General features: G+C 44.2%; 1 protein-coding gene across 3 annotated transcripts in view; it reads left to right on the top strand.

Moving 5' to 3' along the window:
- The first annotated feature begins 3,597 nt into the window (after positions 1-3,597).
- The window catches only part of LOC127567794 (metabotropic glutamate receptor 1-like), a 150,145-nt gene continuing 132,645 nt past the window's right edge, over positions 3,598-21,097 (top strand). For all 3 annotated transcript variants that reach the window (XM_052010853.1, XM_052010854.1, XM_052010855.1), the window contains exons 1-2: positions 3,598-3,910; positions 5,256-6,065. In XM_052010853.1, coding sequence (XP_051866813.1) covers positions 5,339-6,065 — 727 coding nt within the window. In that variant the 5' untranslated portion in view covers positions 3,598-3,910; positions 5,256-5,338. The remainder of the gene's footprint in view (positions 3,911-5,255; positions 6,066-21,097) is intronic.

Here is a 21,097-nt window from a genome sequence, read left to right on the forward strand (position 1 = left end):
TAAATCTTCTTTGCACTGTTTCCAGCTGAATGTCATCTTTACAATAACAGGGTAAACAAAACTGTACACAATACTCCAGGTGTGGCCTCACTGATGTCTTGTACAACTGCAACATAATGTCCCGCCTCCTAGTGTCTGTCCAAGCTCTGTTTTAATATTAATGAGGGGTATTCCATGGTTTTTCTCAACTCTAATTCCATATGCATTGGGGTGTTCTGATTTACTAAAGGAAATTACAAATGTTTTATAAACTCTAATTTAAGTCTTGCAACCTCACAACATCCTGCAACATACAAATAGATATAAAATATCAAAAAAGGCTTCAATAGCAAAATTTTGATATTTGTTATTTTACACTTTCTGTGTCACAAGTTGGTGCCTTTTTTTTGACTGAAGAAAACAAATGAGAATTCTGTAGCATTGTCAAGAGGTGCAAATCCAGTAAGTTTAAAATGCTCATGTGAAATTTCAGAGATAGTAGAATGTAGCCCAGATGCTCATCATGACAGATAAATGACACTGATTGGAACTTGTGGCTTCTCTTGTTTTACATACCTAGAATTCTAAAGCAATCCATATGGTATTTAAATATGCAATGGTCATAGCTACATCCAGGGCTGAATCACACATCAAGATTATTCATAATTAGAAAAAAGATATAAGCTGCTGAAAAATTAAAAATGGTTTCGATTTTATGAACTAAGGTATTAAATTGATAGTAAGGGGGATCTTACTTGGGAACCATTTTCTCCTCATTATATCATCTAATCATTGAATCACACACCATTGAAGCAGAGCACTCAGCCATTTTATGTAAGTGCTATCTAATTATTCCACTCAGCTTTTCGATAGCCATGTATTGAATCTTTAAATATTCAAAACACACAGAAATAAGCCATTTACTATTGTGCGTGGTCTTGCTTGCTTCAAAGAGCTATTAGATTAGTACATGCCTCTGCTTCTTTCCATTCACTCTTGTAAACTGCCTTTCAGCCTTGTTAATGTTTCCCTTTTGAAAGTTACCATTGCCTAACATTCTATCAGGCAATGAATTTCAGCCAATGGCAACTCAATTGCCTTTGAGTACCATTGGCCAATTTATCAATGGATTGGCAAGAGGTTCTTCTGATATTCTTCCTTTCCTTGACTGCACAGAAACTTCAACACTAGTGCAGGCATTGTAAAGTCCAATTTGAAAAATTGTTTCACTGAATTCACGTCACCTCTGGTTGACTTGCCTTAAATCTGTGTTGTCTACCAATGGAAACCATTTCTCCTTAGTTTCTACATCAAAACCCTTCATGAATTTGGAACATCTCAAGTCCATCTAGTTTCTTTCTCCTTCCCCACCCAACCCATCTGCCCATCGCCCACACACTCCTCCCACCAGGTCCACTCCCCCCCCCCCCCACTGTTCCCATGTACCCGCCCTACCTCCCTTATTTGGTTCCATGTTCCACCTTCCTTCCATCATCTGCAGCCCTTCACCTTCACCTATCGCCTCCCAGCCTCTGTCACTATTTCCACTCTCCCCTCTTCCATCTGCCTATCACCCCTCTTCACCTGGATCTACCTGCCACTTGCCAGCTTTATCCCCACCTCTGCCCCTCACCTCCTTATAGTCTATCTTCCCTCTACTCTTTCAGTCCAGATGAAGGGGTTCAACTGGAATGTCGACTGTCCATTTCCCTCCACAGATGCTGCCTGACCCATTAAGTTCCTTTTGCTCCAGATTCCAGCACCTGCAGTCTCAATGAATTCTAACATTACCTTCTCTGATTCATGGAAAAGAATAACATCAATAGATGGGCTCCTCTTGCTCCTGAGCCCATCAACCCCTTTGACCCTGCTCTTCCACTCATGAAAATCATGGCTGCTCTTCTCCTTCGGCTCCATTTCCCAGCCACCACAGCACTAGGTTTCATCAAGTTCATGCTCAAAAGTAGCTGGCTGGAAATGTAGTGAGCAACAAAGTGTCACCTATACCAGCTGAGACAGCCTGCCCGGATCCTAATGCATGGTTTCTGAGAGTGAAGGTAACCCTGACTTTGACTTTGAGAGCAGTGCAGGCACATGAAGTGTAGATCATTAGTATATATCAAAAAGAGCAATGAGTCTCATACTTCCCCTGGGAGACACCACAGTAAACTTCCCTCTAAGCTAAAAAAAAACCATTCACCACTACTGTCTGCTTTCTGTCCCTTAGCCAATTTTCTATCTATGCTAACAAATGTATTAGATGATAATTTATCAATACCCTTGATAAGTCGATGCACACAGTATCATGGGTAATATCCTCATCATCCTTTTTCATTACTTCATCAAATAACTCCATAAAGTCAGTCAAACATGATTTGCCATCAACAAATCCCTGCTGGTTTTCATTTATTAATACTTCCAAATGCCAATTAATTTTGTCTCAGGTTATTGTCTCGAAAAATGTTCCCAGTGCCAATATTTGCCTTATTGGCTTGTAGTGTGTTTTAAAGGGAGGTGTAACATTTGCAATCTTCTAATCCTCTTGGCACCTTTCCCACATCTCGATGGAAGACTGGGACTGGAACCTCCACTCTTCTCACCCCAGCTGACCCAAGAACCGAGCATCCATTCCCCTTCGACCATTTTCCGAGACAGTACCTATTTCCCTTCAAAGTTACTGTGCCATATACTGTCACCCCCTTTCAGACATGCACTCCAGGCCATTATTTATTGCATGAACATTTCTCCATATCTTTCCTCTGACTCTTTCAGCCACGACATTAAAAATAAACGCTGTGCTCTGGTCAATGACCCTACTGTTACCAGAAACACTCTCTCACTATCCGTCACAATTTTGAGCACGTCGATTAAATCTCCCCTTAATCTTCTGTGTTCTAGTATAAGTATCCCAGCTCCTCCAAGGTTACAACGTGACATAGATAGGAAAGGTTGAGAGGGATATGGGCCAAACGCGGGCAAATGGGACTAGCTTAGATGCGCATCTTGGTTGGCATGGACCAGTTGGGCTGAAGGGCCTGTTTCTGTGCTGTGACTATGACGAGGTCTCTCATGGAGGCACCATTCGAATAAATCTCGTCTGTTCCCTCTCCAGGACCTTGGCACCCTCCCGGGACGCCAGTGCCCAGAACTGGAAGCAATGCTCCAGCTGAGAACTAGCCAATGGCTCATAAACGGAATTCGGCACAATAGCAGACTTTACATTAAGATTTTATTTTAAATTGGACGTGTTTAAATTATTTTATTAGTTTTGCCCCACGGAAACTCTGTATAGTGTATTTTATTTTTCTATTGACGACAAGGCATCGTTGTTACTGATTGAATAGACGTTGAGACTTCAAGGATATTAGACCTTCGGACATTGAGTTCTGCACTATCGCGTTAAGAGTGCATTGAGAAATTGGGACATTTCTAACCATCGGGAATAGTTGCTATTGGAGACCAGGTTATTCAGTCTCCGGTTTTACTTTAACGGGAGCCTGTTGTGGCCCATTCGACTTACTCGATACAAAGCATCATTTCCCGGTGCAAGTTTGCAAAAGGATTAAATTGGCGGCGAAGTTTCGCATGTGCAAATAACAAATGTGTTTATTTTTTTATGAACAAAATAATGATTACTATTCACCCGGTATCAGAAGACGGGAGGTGCGATGCTCGGGCCCCTTCGGGTACACGAGTTCCTACAGTGAGCGACGTCCCTCTGTTGAGAGCTGTGTGTGATTCGGTACAATCGAACGATGTCGGCGGAGATGACCTGATTTCAGCTCTGTAATGAAGTGGAGTGTAAGACAGGGGGCAGAAGTGTTGAAGCAAAGCAGCTTCGTGCGATAGACCTGCCCTAATGCGATTGAGAGCTAGCAGAAGGCAGGGTACTCCTGGTTCGCAAGGCGTGTGGATATTGCAACGATCGCAGGTAGGTCTCCAACCTCATTCACTAATTCCGGGCTGCTTTATTATGGGGAGCCAGCTCTGGGTTGAGTCTTTGTGATAGAGTTGCGCTGACCTTGGTGCTGATGTATCCAAAAGATGTCCAGTAAGAACCAATACAATAGAGTGCATGGGAACCTGTATCCATCATTACCGCCACGTCCAAAAGTACAGTTAACGGGATCATGCATTCAAACGAGGAAAACTAGGGTCAAAATCTGCGTTTTCTAAATTCGGTAAATGCGGCTCCATTAGCAGATCTGTTGGAGGGATTTGTAAGGAGAGCCAAGATATTAATGGCATTATCTTGGTGTAACTAGGTTACAGTGCGCGATTTTGCCCAAAATCCCCTCGCTCCGTTCTGTGTTATACTTGGAATAGTTAAAAAATATCTCTTGTAATCACTTAAATGAATCTTGGATGACTTTTGTTTTTTGCAAATCCGCGGTTTTAGAAAGTGTTAATGATTCTAAATATCTTTGGACAATACAGTTGTTGGACTCCGCAATTGATTGCACTGACAATGGTGTAGTTGCTCCTTCTAATGTGCGCTGGCCCACGTTTAAATGTAAATCGGCGATGGCTGTGCTATGGTGAACACTGGTCTGGCCCAATTGTACTCAACCCGCCGCTTGATTAGACATCTTCACTATGCAGATACTTCTGTGTCTGGAGCCCGACTTGCTATTCGATCGTGTTTTAACTATTAATCTACAACCTCCATTCCCTATGTTTGAGCAGGCTAATCTTAAAAAAAAACTTGACCTGACGTTTTAGAAGCACTTTTTTTGTTGTAGATCACCTTATGCCCGGGCGCCAGAAATAAGACTTCGTTAATTAGCGATTCCCCGACAAAGGCTGCAACCGAGAGTTTCAGTTACTCAGCATCCGTGTGGAAAATGAAACGGTTAAGGTTTCAGATCTGCGACCCTTCATCAGGACTGATGGAGAGCTCCCTCATGTTACCGAGAGCCTTAGTCAGTCTAGTTCTCCCTGATGTCCTGTCGAATAAATACCAAAGAACATGCATTTAAGGCGAGGTGGGGGGGGGGGAGTTCAAAGGAGATGTGCGGGACAACTTTTTATACACAGAGTGGTAGGTTCCTGGAACGGGCTGCCAGGGGTGGTTGGGGGAAACCAGATACGATGGTGGCGTTTAAGAGATTTGTAGACAGGCACATGAATATGCAGGGATGGAAGGATAGGAATCATGTGCAGGCAAAAGAGATTTAGTTAAATTTGGCATTGTGTTCGGCACAGACATGGTGGGCCGAAGGGCCTGTTCCTCTTCTATGTGTGTTCTAATATCACTTTGATGGCTTCTTTTCCAGCCTTAATGGCGCGTTTCCACCGACTGAAAGCCCTTTGCAAGTGTTAAACGTTTGGTCTCAATGTGTCTGGTGAGCTGATAGCCATGAAGAGCGACCTGGGCAACAGCAGGTGTCCTTGCTTTGAAATCGTGGCCCTTTGGCTGTTCTTTATCCCGCTGACCCCCAGCGCCAAGGAACATGAAGTGGGGAAGAGAGTTCTGCTGTCCATGAACACGGCGCAGCGCTCGGTGGCTCGGAAGGACGGCGATGTGATCATCGGCGCTCTATTCTCGGTGCACCACCAGCCCCCGGCAGAGAAAGTGCCCGAGAGGAAGTGTGGAGAGATTCGGGAGCAGTATGGGATCCAGAGGGTAGAAGCCATGTTCCACACTCTGGACAAGATCAACGCCAACCACAACATCCTGCCCAACATCACCCTGGGCTGTGAGATCAGGGACTCGTGCTGGCATTCCTCAGTTGCCCTGGAGCAGAGCATCGAGTTCATCCGCGACTCGCTCATCTCCATGAGGAACGAGAGGGATGGGCTGACCCAGTGTCTGGAAGGACCAGTCGACGGTGCAAAAGCCAAAACTCCCATAGCCGGGGTGATTGGGCCGGGTTCCAGTTCTGTGGCCATTCAGGTGCAGAACCTGCTGCAGCTCTTCAACATTCCCCAGATCGCCTACTCCGCCACGAGCATCGACCTGAGCGACAAGACACTGTTCCAGTACTTCCTGCGAGTTGTACCTTCAGATACCCTTCAGGCCCGGGCAATGCTCGACATTGTACAGAGGTACAATTGGACCTACGTGTCGGCTGTTCACACTGAAGGTAAAGCGGAGTCGGTCGGTGTGTTGCTTGTGTGCGCTCTAGTTTCACACAGGTGTCAGACTAACTTGTTGTATCGTTGCAAGAACCGCAGTATAGCTTGGTAACTGGCGCACTCAGTTCTGGCAAGGTTTGGAGATGGCCTTTCAATTCTTGCAGGATAAACAGAAACAGAAGGAACTTTCCTCATGTGTTGTGTTGCCTTCCCAGTTTTAACTGGTATACTTGGAGGAGATATGGCTCCGTGCATTATGCGCAAAGATCACATTGCCCGTGATCTGACTGTTCTACAGAGCACAGCCAGCAGTATAACTGCGCGCTGGTGACTTGTAACTGTTCTTATTTAGGTCTTGAATCCACCACGCATAAGTTCGTTCCAGTCTGGTTGTTAAGAATGTATTCCAAATGAAAAGTACAAAGAAATAAAAAAACATGCAGATGCTAGAAATCTGAAATAGAGTCATAGAGTTATGAGCATAAAAACTGGCCCTTCGGCCCAACACGTTCATGCCGACCTTTTTGCCCATCTGTACTCATCCCATTTGCCAGCCTTTTCCTTCCAGATACTACTGGAAGTACCCAGCAGGTCGGGCAGCATCTGTGGAAGGAGAAGTACTTAAGGTTTCATGTCAGGGACCCGACGTCAGAACTTTGGTTAAAATGTATTCTAGCCTGAATCCCCCATGTAACAAAGTGCTGTTATGTAAACTGAGGTGCCTTGTGTCAGTGCTGGCACCAGGATAAAATGGCAGGGACTTCTGACACTGACAAAAGGTTGCCAAGTACAGTGGGTATACTACAGGCTGCACTACCACAGACCTGTCCTCACCCCAGGTGAGTTTCTACTGGAGGGCCAGGTGGGCTCCTGACTGGATTCCAACCTTTCCTCAAGCAGAGGTCACCTTCCAAGCCTTCTGCAAAACCTCAGACATGGACACGTGTTGGTTTCATTAATTTTAAACCCTTGAGCTGCATAAATTTTTTGACAGTTTAAAAAAAATCTGACAACCTCTTGAGCTGACCTCGATTGCCATGACTAGAATCCTACCCCATCTCATCAAAAAATTATGGAGTTGAGGGTATTTCTGGCAAGGTTACATTTTAATGTCTATCCCCAGTTGCTCCTGAGAAGGTGGAGGTAAACCTTTACTTTGAGCTGCTGTGTTCATGTGAAGGTGCTCCATGGCGCAGTTAAGTAGCAGACTATAGGATGTGGGCTCAGTACCGCTGAAGGAGTATGTCCCATGTCAGAACGGTGCGTGACTTGGAGGGAATGTGGAGCTGCTGGTTATTCCATGCACCCACTTCTTGTGTGGGTTTGCAAAGTGCTCCCTGTTGGATAAAAGGCTTGAATACACCCAAGTAGCGTAGCTCCCCTTGCAAAGGGAAATCCCCAGGGTTGGGGTCAGGGCTGGGCCAGGGAACTGCAGAATACCTGCTGTGTGACTAATATTCCAGGATTCTGCTAGAATAGGAAATCCCAGCCATTGTATCTGCATAGCTTAATAGACATTGGCTCATCCTTCATAAAACTGATTGAGAAGTGTCTGCTTTATCCCACTACCCCCACCCCAGTATCAGCACATGCACAATTTTCACATAAACATATTGCACTCCACTTAGTTTCTCAATTACCTCACTCACCCCATGCTCATCTCCCCATGTCACACAGCTTAAAGTAATAGACTTGTCAGCTGTCTGCACTTTTTGCACTAAACTGAGCTTGGGTCTGTGTCCCTCACTTGCAAAGCTTATGATCCCATAGTTTGTCTGTAGCCTTTAGGATTTTCAGTACTTCAATTTACTCGCAGGTCTGTACTTTGTTGTCTTATGGGTACTGTTGGCACCCCTGGCATTTATTGCACATCCCAAGTTGTCCATAAGCAGGTGGAAGATGGTGATTTTGTTGTTTGCTAAATGTTAAAGAAATATCATGTTATTATCCTACTGTCTGGTCGAAAATTGAATGCAGAATATTAAAAACAATTCAGTGATGTCTTCCTGTAGTTTTCATTCATCACCGAGTGAATTTTCCATCAGTTATACAAACATTGATGCAAGGAGCACAATCAGATGTGGGCCTAGGAATAAGTATCGTGATATTAGTAGTGAGATGTTCTCCATATTCTCTGTGCACTACTGAAACAAGAGTGCACACCCATTTAAAGCTATTTAAAACCACAAAGGAATGTGATGGGAGTGAGGTAAGGTCTAAATTCTAATGACCCTGGTTCTCAAGTGCTTTTCTTCAAATGTCCAAATCCAATAAGGAGTCTCAGCCACTTTCAATTTGTACCTGCAACCAAGGAAACTCACCATTCATTTTAAAAACATTAATAAATGGAAAATCACGGGAATGAACTGTGATCTCCAACTGATGAGCTTTTCAGAGTGATATGAAATGCCTGGTGCTAGAATTTTTAAATAAGTTCTAATGTATCGACAATAATCACCTGTTATCCAATATACGTAGTAGCAATCTCTGACTACAATGACACTGAAACATTGAAATACCCCTGGTCCTTAATTCAGAGACCAATCTAAAAAAAAACCTTATGTAATTGAAAAAAAAATGAGCATGTATTCAACATCAGATGATATATTGTTCAATCTATTTCTCTTAATAAGAAATGGGGTACCTTGCTCAATATTGTACCTTGACAGGCAGCCCACACAGGCTACTTGACTGATCTCAGTGCACCAAATCATTATTCTAATTACCATCAAATATTTTTTGAAAATCATTTGTTATTGCATAATGGGGAATAAATATTCACATTAGAAGCAGTAAAATTGTGGTTTAATTCATATTACATTTCTCATACAAATATGTGCAATAAAGATTAAGGTTTCCAATATATTTAATCTCACCAGATAATTAAATACCCAAAGATGGATTGGAATTTTCATGGGTCCCCTTGAGGATAAATGGGACCCTCCCACTAATCTGATCCCACCCCATGTGGAATGGACGATCCATGGAATAACTGGCTCGTCCATGCCACATGGGATGGAATCAGATTGGTGGTAAATTCCTTCGAACTTTGCGCTTGTAATGCAAGAAAGCTTTTCATGAATTGCATGAAACAGGGGATTTATTAAAATGCGATTGCTTCCATGGGTATGGTGATGGCTCGCTGATTAAATTACCAGACCAGTAATCTAGAGGCCCAGACTAACAGTTCAGAGTTCAAATCCCACCATGGCAGCCGAAGAATTTAAACTCACCTACTATTCCGGAATTTAGAGGCGAAAAGAAACTAGGTATTAATACTGGCGAACATGTGGTTTAAAAGGCCATCTGGTTCATTGATGCCTTTCATACCCACCTGGTCCATCCTATTTATGACTCCAGACCCAATATGGATGACTATTAAATGGTCCTGCCAGCCACTAGGTTCAAGGTCAATTGGGGATGGACAGTAAGTGTTGGACCTGCCAATAACAATGATATTCTGAAAAATGAATGTCAAAAGGGTATCTCAATCAAGGTAACAGCATAAGTGATTGACAGTTTGGCAAAGCAATCATTTGTTGGAGAACTGAGGAAGACATCAGGTTAGCTTTACCCCCCTTATCTCCTTCCCATGAATAACAGTCTTGATTAGCTGTGCCTGAATAGTCTGGGAGAGATATTCTCAAGTTAGGTTTGATGTTATTGAGTTCTATTAGGACCACATTAAAACCACATATTTGTGTGCTTTAATTTTCCAACTGACTAGAACTTGTAAGAAATTGTTTGCATTTTAATGAAAATACAGTCGGTTCAGTCATGTGAAGTGAAGCAGTGTGTTATCTTACTGTTAACTTCTCACCGTCGAACTTTTCAGCCTTCCTCCTGAAGGATTATAGAATACACACCCAAAAGCAAAATGTTGCAGATGCTAAAAAGCTGAAATAGAAACAAAAAATAGTACATATCCTCAGCAGATCAGACAGCATCTTAGAGAAAGAAAAAACAAATTCAACATTTCGAATTGATGATAGGTTCTGATGAAAGGTAATCAACCGGAAATGATAACCCCATTGCTTTTTTCACAGATGCTCTCTGACCTGCTGAGCATTTCCAGCCTTTTCTGTTTCTGTTATCAGAGAGTACATGTACTAGGTCACAGTGCACTATACTCAGAAGAAGGCATCCCACTGCCAGAATCCCCAGATCACACCGTTTAACTAAATAATTGGACAATTGTTCAACTCTGAACAATCCATCTCAGAATGGTTCAGCTGGAGTTTCAAGGTGTGTGGTGTAGACTCATGGAATGTCTTCTGAGCCAAAAGGTTAATTATGAGAGATTGTAAAGGCTGAGCTTCTATTTCCTGGAGCAAAAACCTGCTGGAGTAACTCAATGTGTCAGGCAGCATCTGTGGAGAGAAATGGATAGTCGACATTTTGGGTCAACGCTTGTCATCCGGACTGAAAGATAGATGGGAGATAATCAGTACAAAGAGGTGAGGGGAAGGGATGGAGCAAGAACTGGCAAGTGACAGGTGGATCCAGGTGAGGAAGGGTGATAGGCAGATGGAGGGGGGGGAGAGCGGAAATAGCGACAGAGGCTGGGAGGTGGAGGCAACAAAGGGCTGCCGATGGTGGAATCTGATAAGCAAGGAAGATGGAGCATGAAACCAGGTACGGGAGGAGAGATCAGCAGATGGGACAGTGGGGGGAGGGGAGCCGGTGGGAGGAGTGTGTGGGTGATGGGCAAATGGAGAGAGTTGAGGGGAAAGAAGCACGACGATGGGGGCTGAGGGTGTAGTGGTGGGGTGGGTGTTGGAGGAACTGGGTAGATCAGGAGGAAAGAGGAAATATTCCCCAGAGGAAGTATTCCCCAAACCAGGGCAATCAACCCATTCTCAAACAACTCTTTAACATGCAGTTTGCATCTATTCAAGACCTCCAATTTATGGATTAGAGTATGCAATCATCCTATAGAAGACTACCGTAATTACAAAATGTTTCCCATTATTTTCTGCTAACACCAGGGCACAATTAGAGTTCTTTGAACAATCACCTGTATTACTCCAGTGGACCATCGTTTCATTTGCTGTGAGATCAAAACCAAGGCAAAAGCAATGAAAAATCCAGGAAGACAAATACAGATCCTTTAGAGAGAGATGGAACATGATTTCTTCTTTGTGCCTGGTAGTGGAGGTAAATGAGTCTACATAACATGCCACAATTTGATTGCCCATTTTGAGTCAATGATTAAAAGCAACAGGCAAAGTCAACTTACTCTCCAACAAATAAGAGTCCTTTTGAATTATTATCTCCTGTGTAGAAACCAATGTCATGGAGCTTGTGTTCCAGAGGGCTAGCCATACATCAGCTGACAGCCAGGTAGTTAAGTACATACAAAAGGTAGACTCCTAGAGTCACACAGCAAGGAAACAGGACCTTCAGCCCATTGAGTCCATGCTGACCATCAAGCACCCATTTACATTTACCTCTACACTAATCCCATTTGATTCTTCCCCTCAACTCCACACCCCCCGCTTCCCCCCCCCCCAGATTCAACCACTCACCTACATACCAGGGGCAATTTACAGTAACCAATTAAGAGAGAGAGAGATTTCTTTATTAGTCACATGTACATCGAAATACACAGTGAAATGTGTCTTTGCATAGTGTTCTGGGGGCAGCCCGCAAGTGTCGCCACACTTCCGGTGCCAACATAGCATGCCCAGAACTTCCTAACCTGTATGTCTTTGGGATGTGAGAGGAAACCCACGCAGTCACGGGGAGGACCTACAAACTCCTTACAGACAGCGGCTGGAATTGAACCCGGGTCACTGGCGCTGTAATAGCATTACACTAACCGCTATACTACCTGCCTCTACACTACTGTGCCTGCCTCATACCTCCCAACATGCATGTCTTTAAGATGAAGAAGAGAAATGGAGCATCCAGAAGAAAGCCATGAGGTCACAAGGAGAACATGCAAACTCCACACAGACAGCACTGAGGTCAGGATCAATCCTAGATCACTGGAGCTGTGAGGCAGCAGCTTTACTAGCTGCACTACGGTGTCACCCAAATAAGTTAGCTTTGTTGAGTTTTAATTGCATTGGAAATTTATCTGATGAAAATTTTGGAGGACTTGACTATATCTAGAGTTATATATTTACTACAGTTGTACGTGTGTGTGTGTGTGCGTGCGTGCGTGCGTGCGTGCGTGCTTGCGTGCGTGCGTGCGTGCGTGCGTGTGTGTGTGTGTGTGTGTGTGTGCTTGATGGGTGGTGTGTGGGACACACAGTATTGGTTAATGTGATTGGGCAGCACAGTGGCACAGTAAGTAGAGCTGCTGCCTCACAGCACCAGAGACCTGAGTTCGATCCTAACCTCGGGCTCTGTCTCCTGTGACCGTTTAGGTTTCCTCTGAGCACTCTTGATTCCTCCCACATCCCAATGATGTGTGGGTTGGTAGGTTAATTGGCTGCTGCAAAGTTTGTAGATGAGTGGTAGAATCTGGTGGGAGTTGACAAGAATGTGGGGAAAATAAAGAAGGTGATTAATGTAGAATTAGTGTAAATGGGTCATTGATGATCAGGTCAGACCTGGTGGGCTGAAGGGCCTGTCTCCAAGCTGTGTCCCTCTCTATGACATTTTGACTCTATGGTGAGTCTGCTGAATGAGGGCCCTGAACTTTAAAATTAGAACTAGTCTGTTCAGCATTAACATTAGGTGGTTCCTCTTTCAGAAGTAAACAGAGGAAAACCTGGAATTCTATCCCTGAACAAGCTGCTGAGGCTGAGGGGCAATTCAAAATGTCAGAAGTGAGCAATACGTTTTTATTGGGGTTAGATGCTGAATATGCTGATAATCTGGAGTAAAAACATGATAGAAATACTTCAAAGGTCAGGCAGCATCTGGAGACAGGTTCAATTTTGGGTCACTGACCTTTCATCAGATGGATTTTTGTTGGGCAAAGTTACAAATGTTCACGAATGCAAGGTAGGTAGATGGAGTTAATGGTCTACTTGAACTGCAGAACAGCTGTGGGGGACTGAGTGGCCTATTCCTGTTCCTGTATTGGACTGCAACTCATTGGTCTGTAAGACTGACTTACCAATGACATTGATATGTGAGAATATCTGATGTAGTTTTCAAATTAATTATCTTGCAGTTAAGTTTCACACCAAAAGCAGACGGGATGTTTTAGCAAAATTCGTGAGGACACAGCTCAGATGACTGAAACTTTAAACAGTAGGAAACATCCTTTTGGGAAGCCATTTTCAATGTAGCTCATTTCTTATTCAAGACTGGAGCAACATATGCAATTGCTTTGCATGAACGGCTGTATCTCTTTTCAAAGCAAAGTTCTTGAGAACCAAATACAATGCTGTTCAGTGGTAGTCAGAGGGAAGGAAATTATCCACTACATTGGATAGTAGAGGTGTTTTCTAAAAAAAAGATCACATTTAGGTGGATAATAACTGTTGAAGTACCAGACAAGTAATGACAGAATCTCTTTAGTTATATCTTCCAAAAGTCTTTAAGTACTCAAAGGTTGTCATTGGCCCTCTAAGGAGAAATTACATTTACAAATCTATTAATGCATCTTAACAAAGTTGTCTTGGGTAGTGTGCAGCTCGCACCCTTTCGATTGAGAAAGGAAATTTGTATTGAGAGATAATTTTAATTAAGCATGAGTTTAAATGCTCAACCTGTAATCTGGGGTACTTCCTGTCAATAGGTAGATTACTTTCAATTCTTGATAATTCCATTGTGCATGACTCTAATAGACATCTCATTACTTGTAAGCAAACTACATTCGGTACATCTATATCAAAGCTTTGTGGACTGTTTCATTAGTAACAAATGACTTGCTCAGCTGAAATTGCTGGATTTTTGTAAAATTTACCGAGCTCTTGGCTGCGGTCTCGAAATGGGTCAGTGATGGGATCCCCATAATATCTGCACTGAGGGGACACCGAGATATTGGTGGCACAATTATTCCATTGCCCAGCGCAGATCCAGCAAATAGCTTCAGTATGTGGGAGGTGTCAGAGCAGAGCAGAGGGGATCCAGGAAGATCTGAGGCTGTGGACGAGAACCATTGGAACCGGACAGCCAAAGATTGCCCTTTGTTAGTGTGTCTTCTGCAAATATTGGAACTATCTAACCTTGTTGGGATATCTTTTGAGATTGTACTTCACCGGGAAAGTCAGGGGAACGGGACTGAACCTTCTCATGATCTGGGCTGAGTTCAGCTGGGATATCAGCAGGGGACGATGGGAAAATTCAGAAGATGCGGTCTACCTTTGCTGGACTTTTCTTAACATCCACCCCTCCCCCCCGGCCTTCATCTGCAACCAGACTCCTCCTTCCACATGTGTTGCATTTACATGGCACCCAGGCTCTGTGTCACCAGGTTCGTACTCTCTTATTGCTTTTCTTTCCCCTGACAAATGGGAAGTGGCTGTGGCTCCAAAGACCCTGACGCACTCTCTGCATACCTTGGGGGTCCCCTTTTCCCTTATGGCCACTTTCATGGCAATGAGCTTCTCACCAGGCATGGGAGAGAATCAATGCTGCCAGAGCGTAGAGTCACAGAGATACATACAGCACGGAAACAGGCCCTTCAGCCCACCAAATCCATGCCAACAATCAACCACCCGTTTAATCCCATTTTGTCTCTGTGAGAGGAACGTGTCCTCATACAAAGGGACATTTATGCTGCCGCACCAGGGCTGTTAGGAATGGTACTGGGCTCTTATGCCTCACCTCTCTGCCAGAGACTGGCAAAGATCAGCCTGTTTCATAGAGTCATAGAGAGATACAGCATGGAAGCAGGCCCTTCAGCCCATCGTCTGCAATGACTGTCAAACACTACCACTAATCCCATGCTATACTAATCCCATTTGATTCTCCCCTCCTTCTCATCAACTCCCCCAGATTCCACCAGTTACCTACACACTAGGGGCAAATCACAGTGGCCAATTAACAAAGCAACCCTCGCATGTTTGGGCTGTGGGAATAAACCTGTGCAGTTGCAGGCAGAACATGCAATCTCCATACAGACAGCAGCCGAGGTCAGGATTGAACCTGGGTCTCTCGCACTGTGAGGCAGCGGCTCTACCAGCTGTGCCACTGTGCTGCCCATTATGGTGCTGTGTTTCCAACTCACCATTGAATTACTAACACTTCAGGTGCCTCATTTGAATATGGTGTTAACCGCTGTGGATGCAGTGCTGTGATTTTCAAAGTGACACTCTGCAGAGGGAGCAGGGTTTTATGGAAGGTCTGGCTTTACGAGCATTAGCTGCCTCTGTCCAACATTTCAGCGGCAATCCATGCTATCAATAATCAGCAAAAGGATGGCATTCTGTTTTCTGCTTCACAGTCTGTGCCCACTTGGAAATAATTCTGCCAGTCAAAGTCATAATTTTCATAGCATGTCCACAATGTGTATCTTTTGAAGGCTCGTCCTCCGTCTGAAGAGTATGTTGATTACGAAGAAGATGACGCACTGCCTGACCCAAATACTCTCCCCGCCCGTTCTGGAAGCCAGGAGATATAATAGGAACAGAAAATTCTGGGCCAGTCGGGGAAAAATACTCCTGAAATATCTTCATGACTAGAAGAGACAGATTGGAAATTTAAGCCACAATAAAGCCAGCAGGCAGATGAGGAGATATATTTCCGCTCAGCAAGATATGATGATCTGTAATAGGCTGGCTGAAGGGATGGTAGAAGTGGATTCAACAGCAATTTTCAAAATGAAATTGGGTATTTTGCAGAACAACGAGGAAAGAGCTGGGGAGCAGCGCGAATGGAAGAGCCTCTGAGAGAGTGTCGCAGCATGGTGTGATGAATGATCGCCTGTTGTGCCATTTCATTACTTTTCTGCATCATGTGCTTATGCCAGTGACGCAAAAGACATCGACCCGAAAATTCCTTGTTTTTCCGAAGTTGTTAAAGTTCTAAATAAATTCACAGCATTAAGGCTGGGGATTAGTATCTGAAGGAGGATTCTCTGTAATGCTAGTCTTTCGAGTTAGAACCCGACTATCGATCCAGAGCCTGATGGAGCCTGATAAAATGAGTCAGGTTGGGATCAGGTACCAACACATTACAAAGCTCCCAGCTCAGGTGGGGCTTGGTTTGGCTGCAGTCAAGCAGACTTCAGGTCAGTTTTTAATAACCTGCTTATATGTTGCAGCAGGTTTAAATCTCTTTGGTGATTCACCTATGGTGAAGAAGATTTGCATTCATAGGCTGCCTTTCTTGACCACAGGGTCCCAATGTCTTCCACAGCCAATGGAATAGTTTTAGTCACTGTGGTAATAAAGGGAATGTAGCAGAAAGCAACTCCCACAGGCTGTAATGAGGAAAACATGAGAAAACTGTTTCTTAGTGATGAAAGTTGACTGCTCTACCTGTGACCGCAAGAAACTGCAGAGAGTTGTTGACACAACTCAGCGCATCACGGAAACCAGCCTCCCCTCCAATGGACTCTGTCTACACTTCTCTCTGCCTTGGTAAAGCAGCCAGCATAATCAACGACTCCACCTACCCGGGACATTCTCTCTTCTTCCCTCTACCGTCCAGCATAAGATACAAAATCCTGAAAGAACGTACCACCAGGCACAAGGACAGCTTCTCTCCCACTGTTACGACTATTGAACGGTTCTCTAGTACGATAAGATGGACTCTTGACCTCACAATCTACCTCATTATGACCTTGCGTCTTATTGTCTACCTGCACTGCACTTTCTCTGTACCTGTTACACTTTATTCCACATTCTGTTATTATTTTACCTTGTACTACCTCAATGCATAGAGACTGGCACAGTAGTGTAGAGGCAGGCACGGTAGTGTAGCGGCTAGCATAATGCTATTACAGTGCAAGCAACCCAGCTTCAATTTCAGCTGCCATCTGTAAGGAGTTTGTACGTTCTCCCCATATCTGCGTGGGTTTCCTCCGGGTGCTCCGGTTTCTTCCCACTTTCCAAAGATGTGCAGGTTAGGAAATTATGGGCATGCTATGTTGGCGCCAGAAGCGTGGCAACACTTGCAGGCTGCCCCCAGAACATTCTACGCAAAGCTGCATTTCACAGTGTGTTTCAATGTACATGTGACTAATAAAGATATCTTATCTATATGAACCAATCTGTATGAATGGTATGCAAGCCAAGTTTTTCATTGTGAAAATAATAATAAACCAACCAAAGCCAACCAGGGTAAATGTTGACCAGGGTATGGAGGAAGACTCCCAGGATCACCTTCAAGATAATTCCTGAAAGGACACATAAGATTTCAGCTTAACATCTCACCTGAAATATGGCACGTTTAAAAGTGAAGCACTCCCTCAGGAAAGTACTGGAGAGGTCATCCTAGGTTTTGGGCTCAAGTTTAGTTACAATTTCTAACACAGAGGAAAGAGCATTGAAAGGCACTGCCCTAAATGCGCAGTGGAGTTAGCTATTGTCACAGTGTCTAAGTGTCTCGACAACCACTTGGATCACTAAAACATAGATGGCTATACCCTAAGGACTGGCAGATGGGGTTAGTATAGCTGGGTATTTAATAGTCGGCATGGACACAGTGGGCCAAAGGGCCTGTTTCAGTGTTGTATGATTTTACAACTATGCACTGAGCAAAAGCAGCTTTCAGCTGAATATCTGGAAGCATGTAGAAAAGGAGAAGTGCAATGAGTCCTGAAGCGGGTTTCGAACCGAAACATCGACAATTCCTTTCCTCAAACAGATGCTTCTTGACCTGCTGACTTCCTCGAGCACATTGCTTTTTGCTGCAGAAGAAAGTGCAAGTTTGAAAGCTGAACATGATATTATGGGTGTGATTAAAATAGACTCTCCAAAGTCTGTGCATCAAATATTAGACATATGACTCAGGCGGTCCATCAACAAAAGAAAATGGACATAGGAAAACACTTGAACCATAAGCAAATAAAGTATCTCACAGACATGCTTAAAAACAAGGAAGGAAATGACTCAAAACTGACAAACAGGGGACTAGGAACTGACAGGGCACATGCACAGATACAATTACTGTAAGACACATACATAAAATTAATTTCTACAGATCATTATTTCAATGTAAAGCATCTTTGGAGACCGTCTACTTTAATAATTTTATTGTTAAATTGAGTTGGAGCTGATTAATGGGCATTTTAATTTCTAGCACATTGAGATTCATTTCAATGGTGAGTTTCCACATTCCAAATATAGATTGCTGTGTGAGATGTACTTTGCACTCACAGGTTTTTAAGTTCATCACTGCCTTGTCAGAAAATCTCCAACAGTGAGCAAAAGTTGATAGCAAGAAGTGTTCCAGTTTTCAAATGATGTAAATGAAGGATAATTTGCAGCAGCTAAAACAAAAGGGTAAGAGTTCTGAACATTCTAATCGTGCCTGCTCTGATTCATAATACAGTTAACAACGACTCTTGCTTGTAAAGTGTGAGGCAGTAACAAAGGGGAAGATTTCTATGGCTCTCTTCACATCATTCCAAGTGCTCACAACCAACAAAGTATTTTGCACTCTGGTCTGCCTTCTCTTACTCTTCTTTGGCAGTCACTTGGACCGAGGGTGACTTGCTTCCATTCCAGTTCTGTGGGTTCTGAGGTTGCTGATGTGGGACTTGTGGAGACTGCCACAGGGGCGGAGGGCAGGAGGTGATTGACAGCGGATAGGTAAACAGTTCTGCAGGCACCGTGCTCCTTCTGCCATTTTCAGTGCGCTCCCATGTGCTTCCAGCGATGAGACTTGAGGATCTCAAAGCCATCCCATCTGCTTCTTCTCCAGTTGAAGCAGGCCTTAGGTCAGAGGTTGTCAAGAGTCAGCGAGGATGTTACTTTTTTATTCAAGGAGACGCCGAGGACATCCTTGAAGCATCTTTTCTGTCCTGATAAGCTCTTGCCATGGTGGAGTAGACTGCCCTTTCTGGGAATCTGGTGTCAATCAAACAATGTAGCCTGCCATTGGAGCCAAATGAATGTAATAAGGGCCTCAGTGCTAGGGATGTTGGACTGGGAGGGGATGCTCACATTGGTTTACTTTTTCTGCCAACGTATTTGGAAGATGTTGTGGAGACGGTATTGATGGTACTTCCCCAGCGCTTTGAGGTGCCTGCTGTAAAGTGCACAGAAGGCGAGGATCACTGCTGCACCACTGCTAGACCATGAGCGTAGTGCTGAGTTTGAGGTCTTCATCGTGAAACACTCTTCTCCACAGATGGCCAACGGCAGCACTAGCACACGGGAGGTGGGGGTGAGTTTCGTCAAGGGTGCCTGCCTCTGCTGGGAGGGGACTCCAGAGATAGGGAAGTCACTGCTGTAATGCAAGAAGCACACTGCCCAATTTGCAAATGCCATGCTGCCACAGGCATTGCGACAATGACCAGCTCATATGTTTATTTTTAAAAATGTTGATTTTTAAAAATGTTGATTATGTGATAAGCCCTGGCCAAGACTCCATGGGTGGTTCTCCTGCCCTTCCTCCAATGGAATGGGAGCTTCTATGTTCCGCCTGAGGGGCTGGATGGAATTTTGGTTTAACGGTGCATCCAATGGACAGGACTGCCCTGTTGCAGGAATCCCCCAGTCCTGTATCTGAATGTCAGCCGAGATACTATTGTGTTCATGCCGCCAGAGAGACAACTGAATCCAGAACTGACCACTCAGTGGAAAGAAGGACTGCTCACTGAGGCAGTGCAGACACCAGAAGTAAAAGGATTACAAATAGTGAGGCCACATCCACAGAATGAGTGTAGCTTTTCCCTGGTCTCATAGAATCATTGAACTGTTACAGCAGAGAATGAGGCCATTCAGCCTGTTGAGCTCAGGTCTGCTCTTCCTAGAGCAATCCATTTGGTGCCATTTCCCTGTGGCCACCTAAGTGCAAAGTGTTGCATTTTGGGAAGACAAATGAGGATAGGGCTTTCACAGTGAATGAACATAGAACATAGAACACAAAACAGTACAGCACAGTACAGGCCATTCAGCCCACAATGTTGTACCAACATTTTATCCTGCTCTAAGATCTATCTAACCCTTCCCTCCCACATAGCCCTCTATTTTTCTATCATTCATGTATCTATCTAAGAGTCTCTTAAATGTCCCTAATGTATCTGCCCCCACAACCACTGTAGGTAGTACGTTCCACGTACCCACCACTCTCTGTGTAAGAAACTTACCCCTGACACCCCCCTTATACCTTCCTCCAATCACCATAAAATTATGTCCCCTCATGTTAGCCATTGTCGCCCTGGGAAAAAGTCTCTGACTATCCACTTGATCTATGCCTCTTATCATCTTGTACACCTGGGGTCTTGTACATCTTGTACAGGTAGGGCCCTGTGGAGTCTTGTAGAACAGTGGGACCAAAGAGTACAAGTATATGGTTCCCTGAATGTTGTATTGCAGGCAGAGAGGGTGGTGAAGGTGGTGTTTGGCACACTGGCCTTCATCAGTCAGGGCACTGAGTATAGAAGTTGGTATGTTGTGTTGCAGTTATACAAGACGTTGGTGAGGCTGCATTTGGAATATTGTGTTCAGTTTTGGTCACCCTGCTATAGGAAAGATGCCATTAAGCTGGAAAGAGTGCAGAGGAGATTTACTAGGATGTTGCCAGGACTTGAGGAAATGAGTTGTGGAAAGAGGTTGAGCAGGTTGGGACTTGTTTCATTGGAGTGTAGGAGAATGAGGGGTGATCTTATAGCGGTGTATAAAATCATGAGAGGCATAGACAGGGTGAATGCGCACAGTCTTTTTCCTGGAGTTGGGGAATCAAGAACTAGAGGGCATAGGTTTTAACGTGAGAGGGGAGAGATTTAATAGGAACCCGAGGGACAACTTTTTCACCCACTGGGTGGTCAGTATATGGAATGAGCTGCAGAGGAAGTGGTTGAGGCAGGTCCATTAACAACATTTAAAAGACACTTGGACAGGTACATGCATAGAAAAGGTTTAGAGGGATATGGGCCAAACGCATGCAAATGGGACTAGCTTAGATAGGAATCTTGGTCGGCATGGACCAGTTGGGCCGAATGCCCGTTTCCATACTTTAAAGG

This window comes from Pristis pectinata, chromosome 3, assembly GCF_009764475.1.
Source record: "Pristis pectinata isolate sPriPec2 chromosome 3, sPriPec2.1.pri, whole genome shotgun sequence".
NCBI lineage: Eukaryota > Metazoa > Chordata > Chondrichthyes > Rhinopristiformes > Pristidae > Pristis > Pristis pectinata.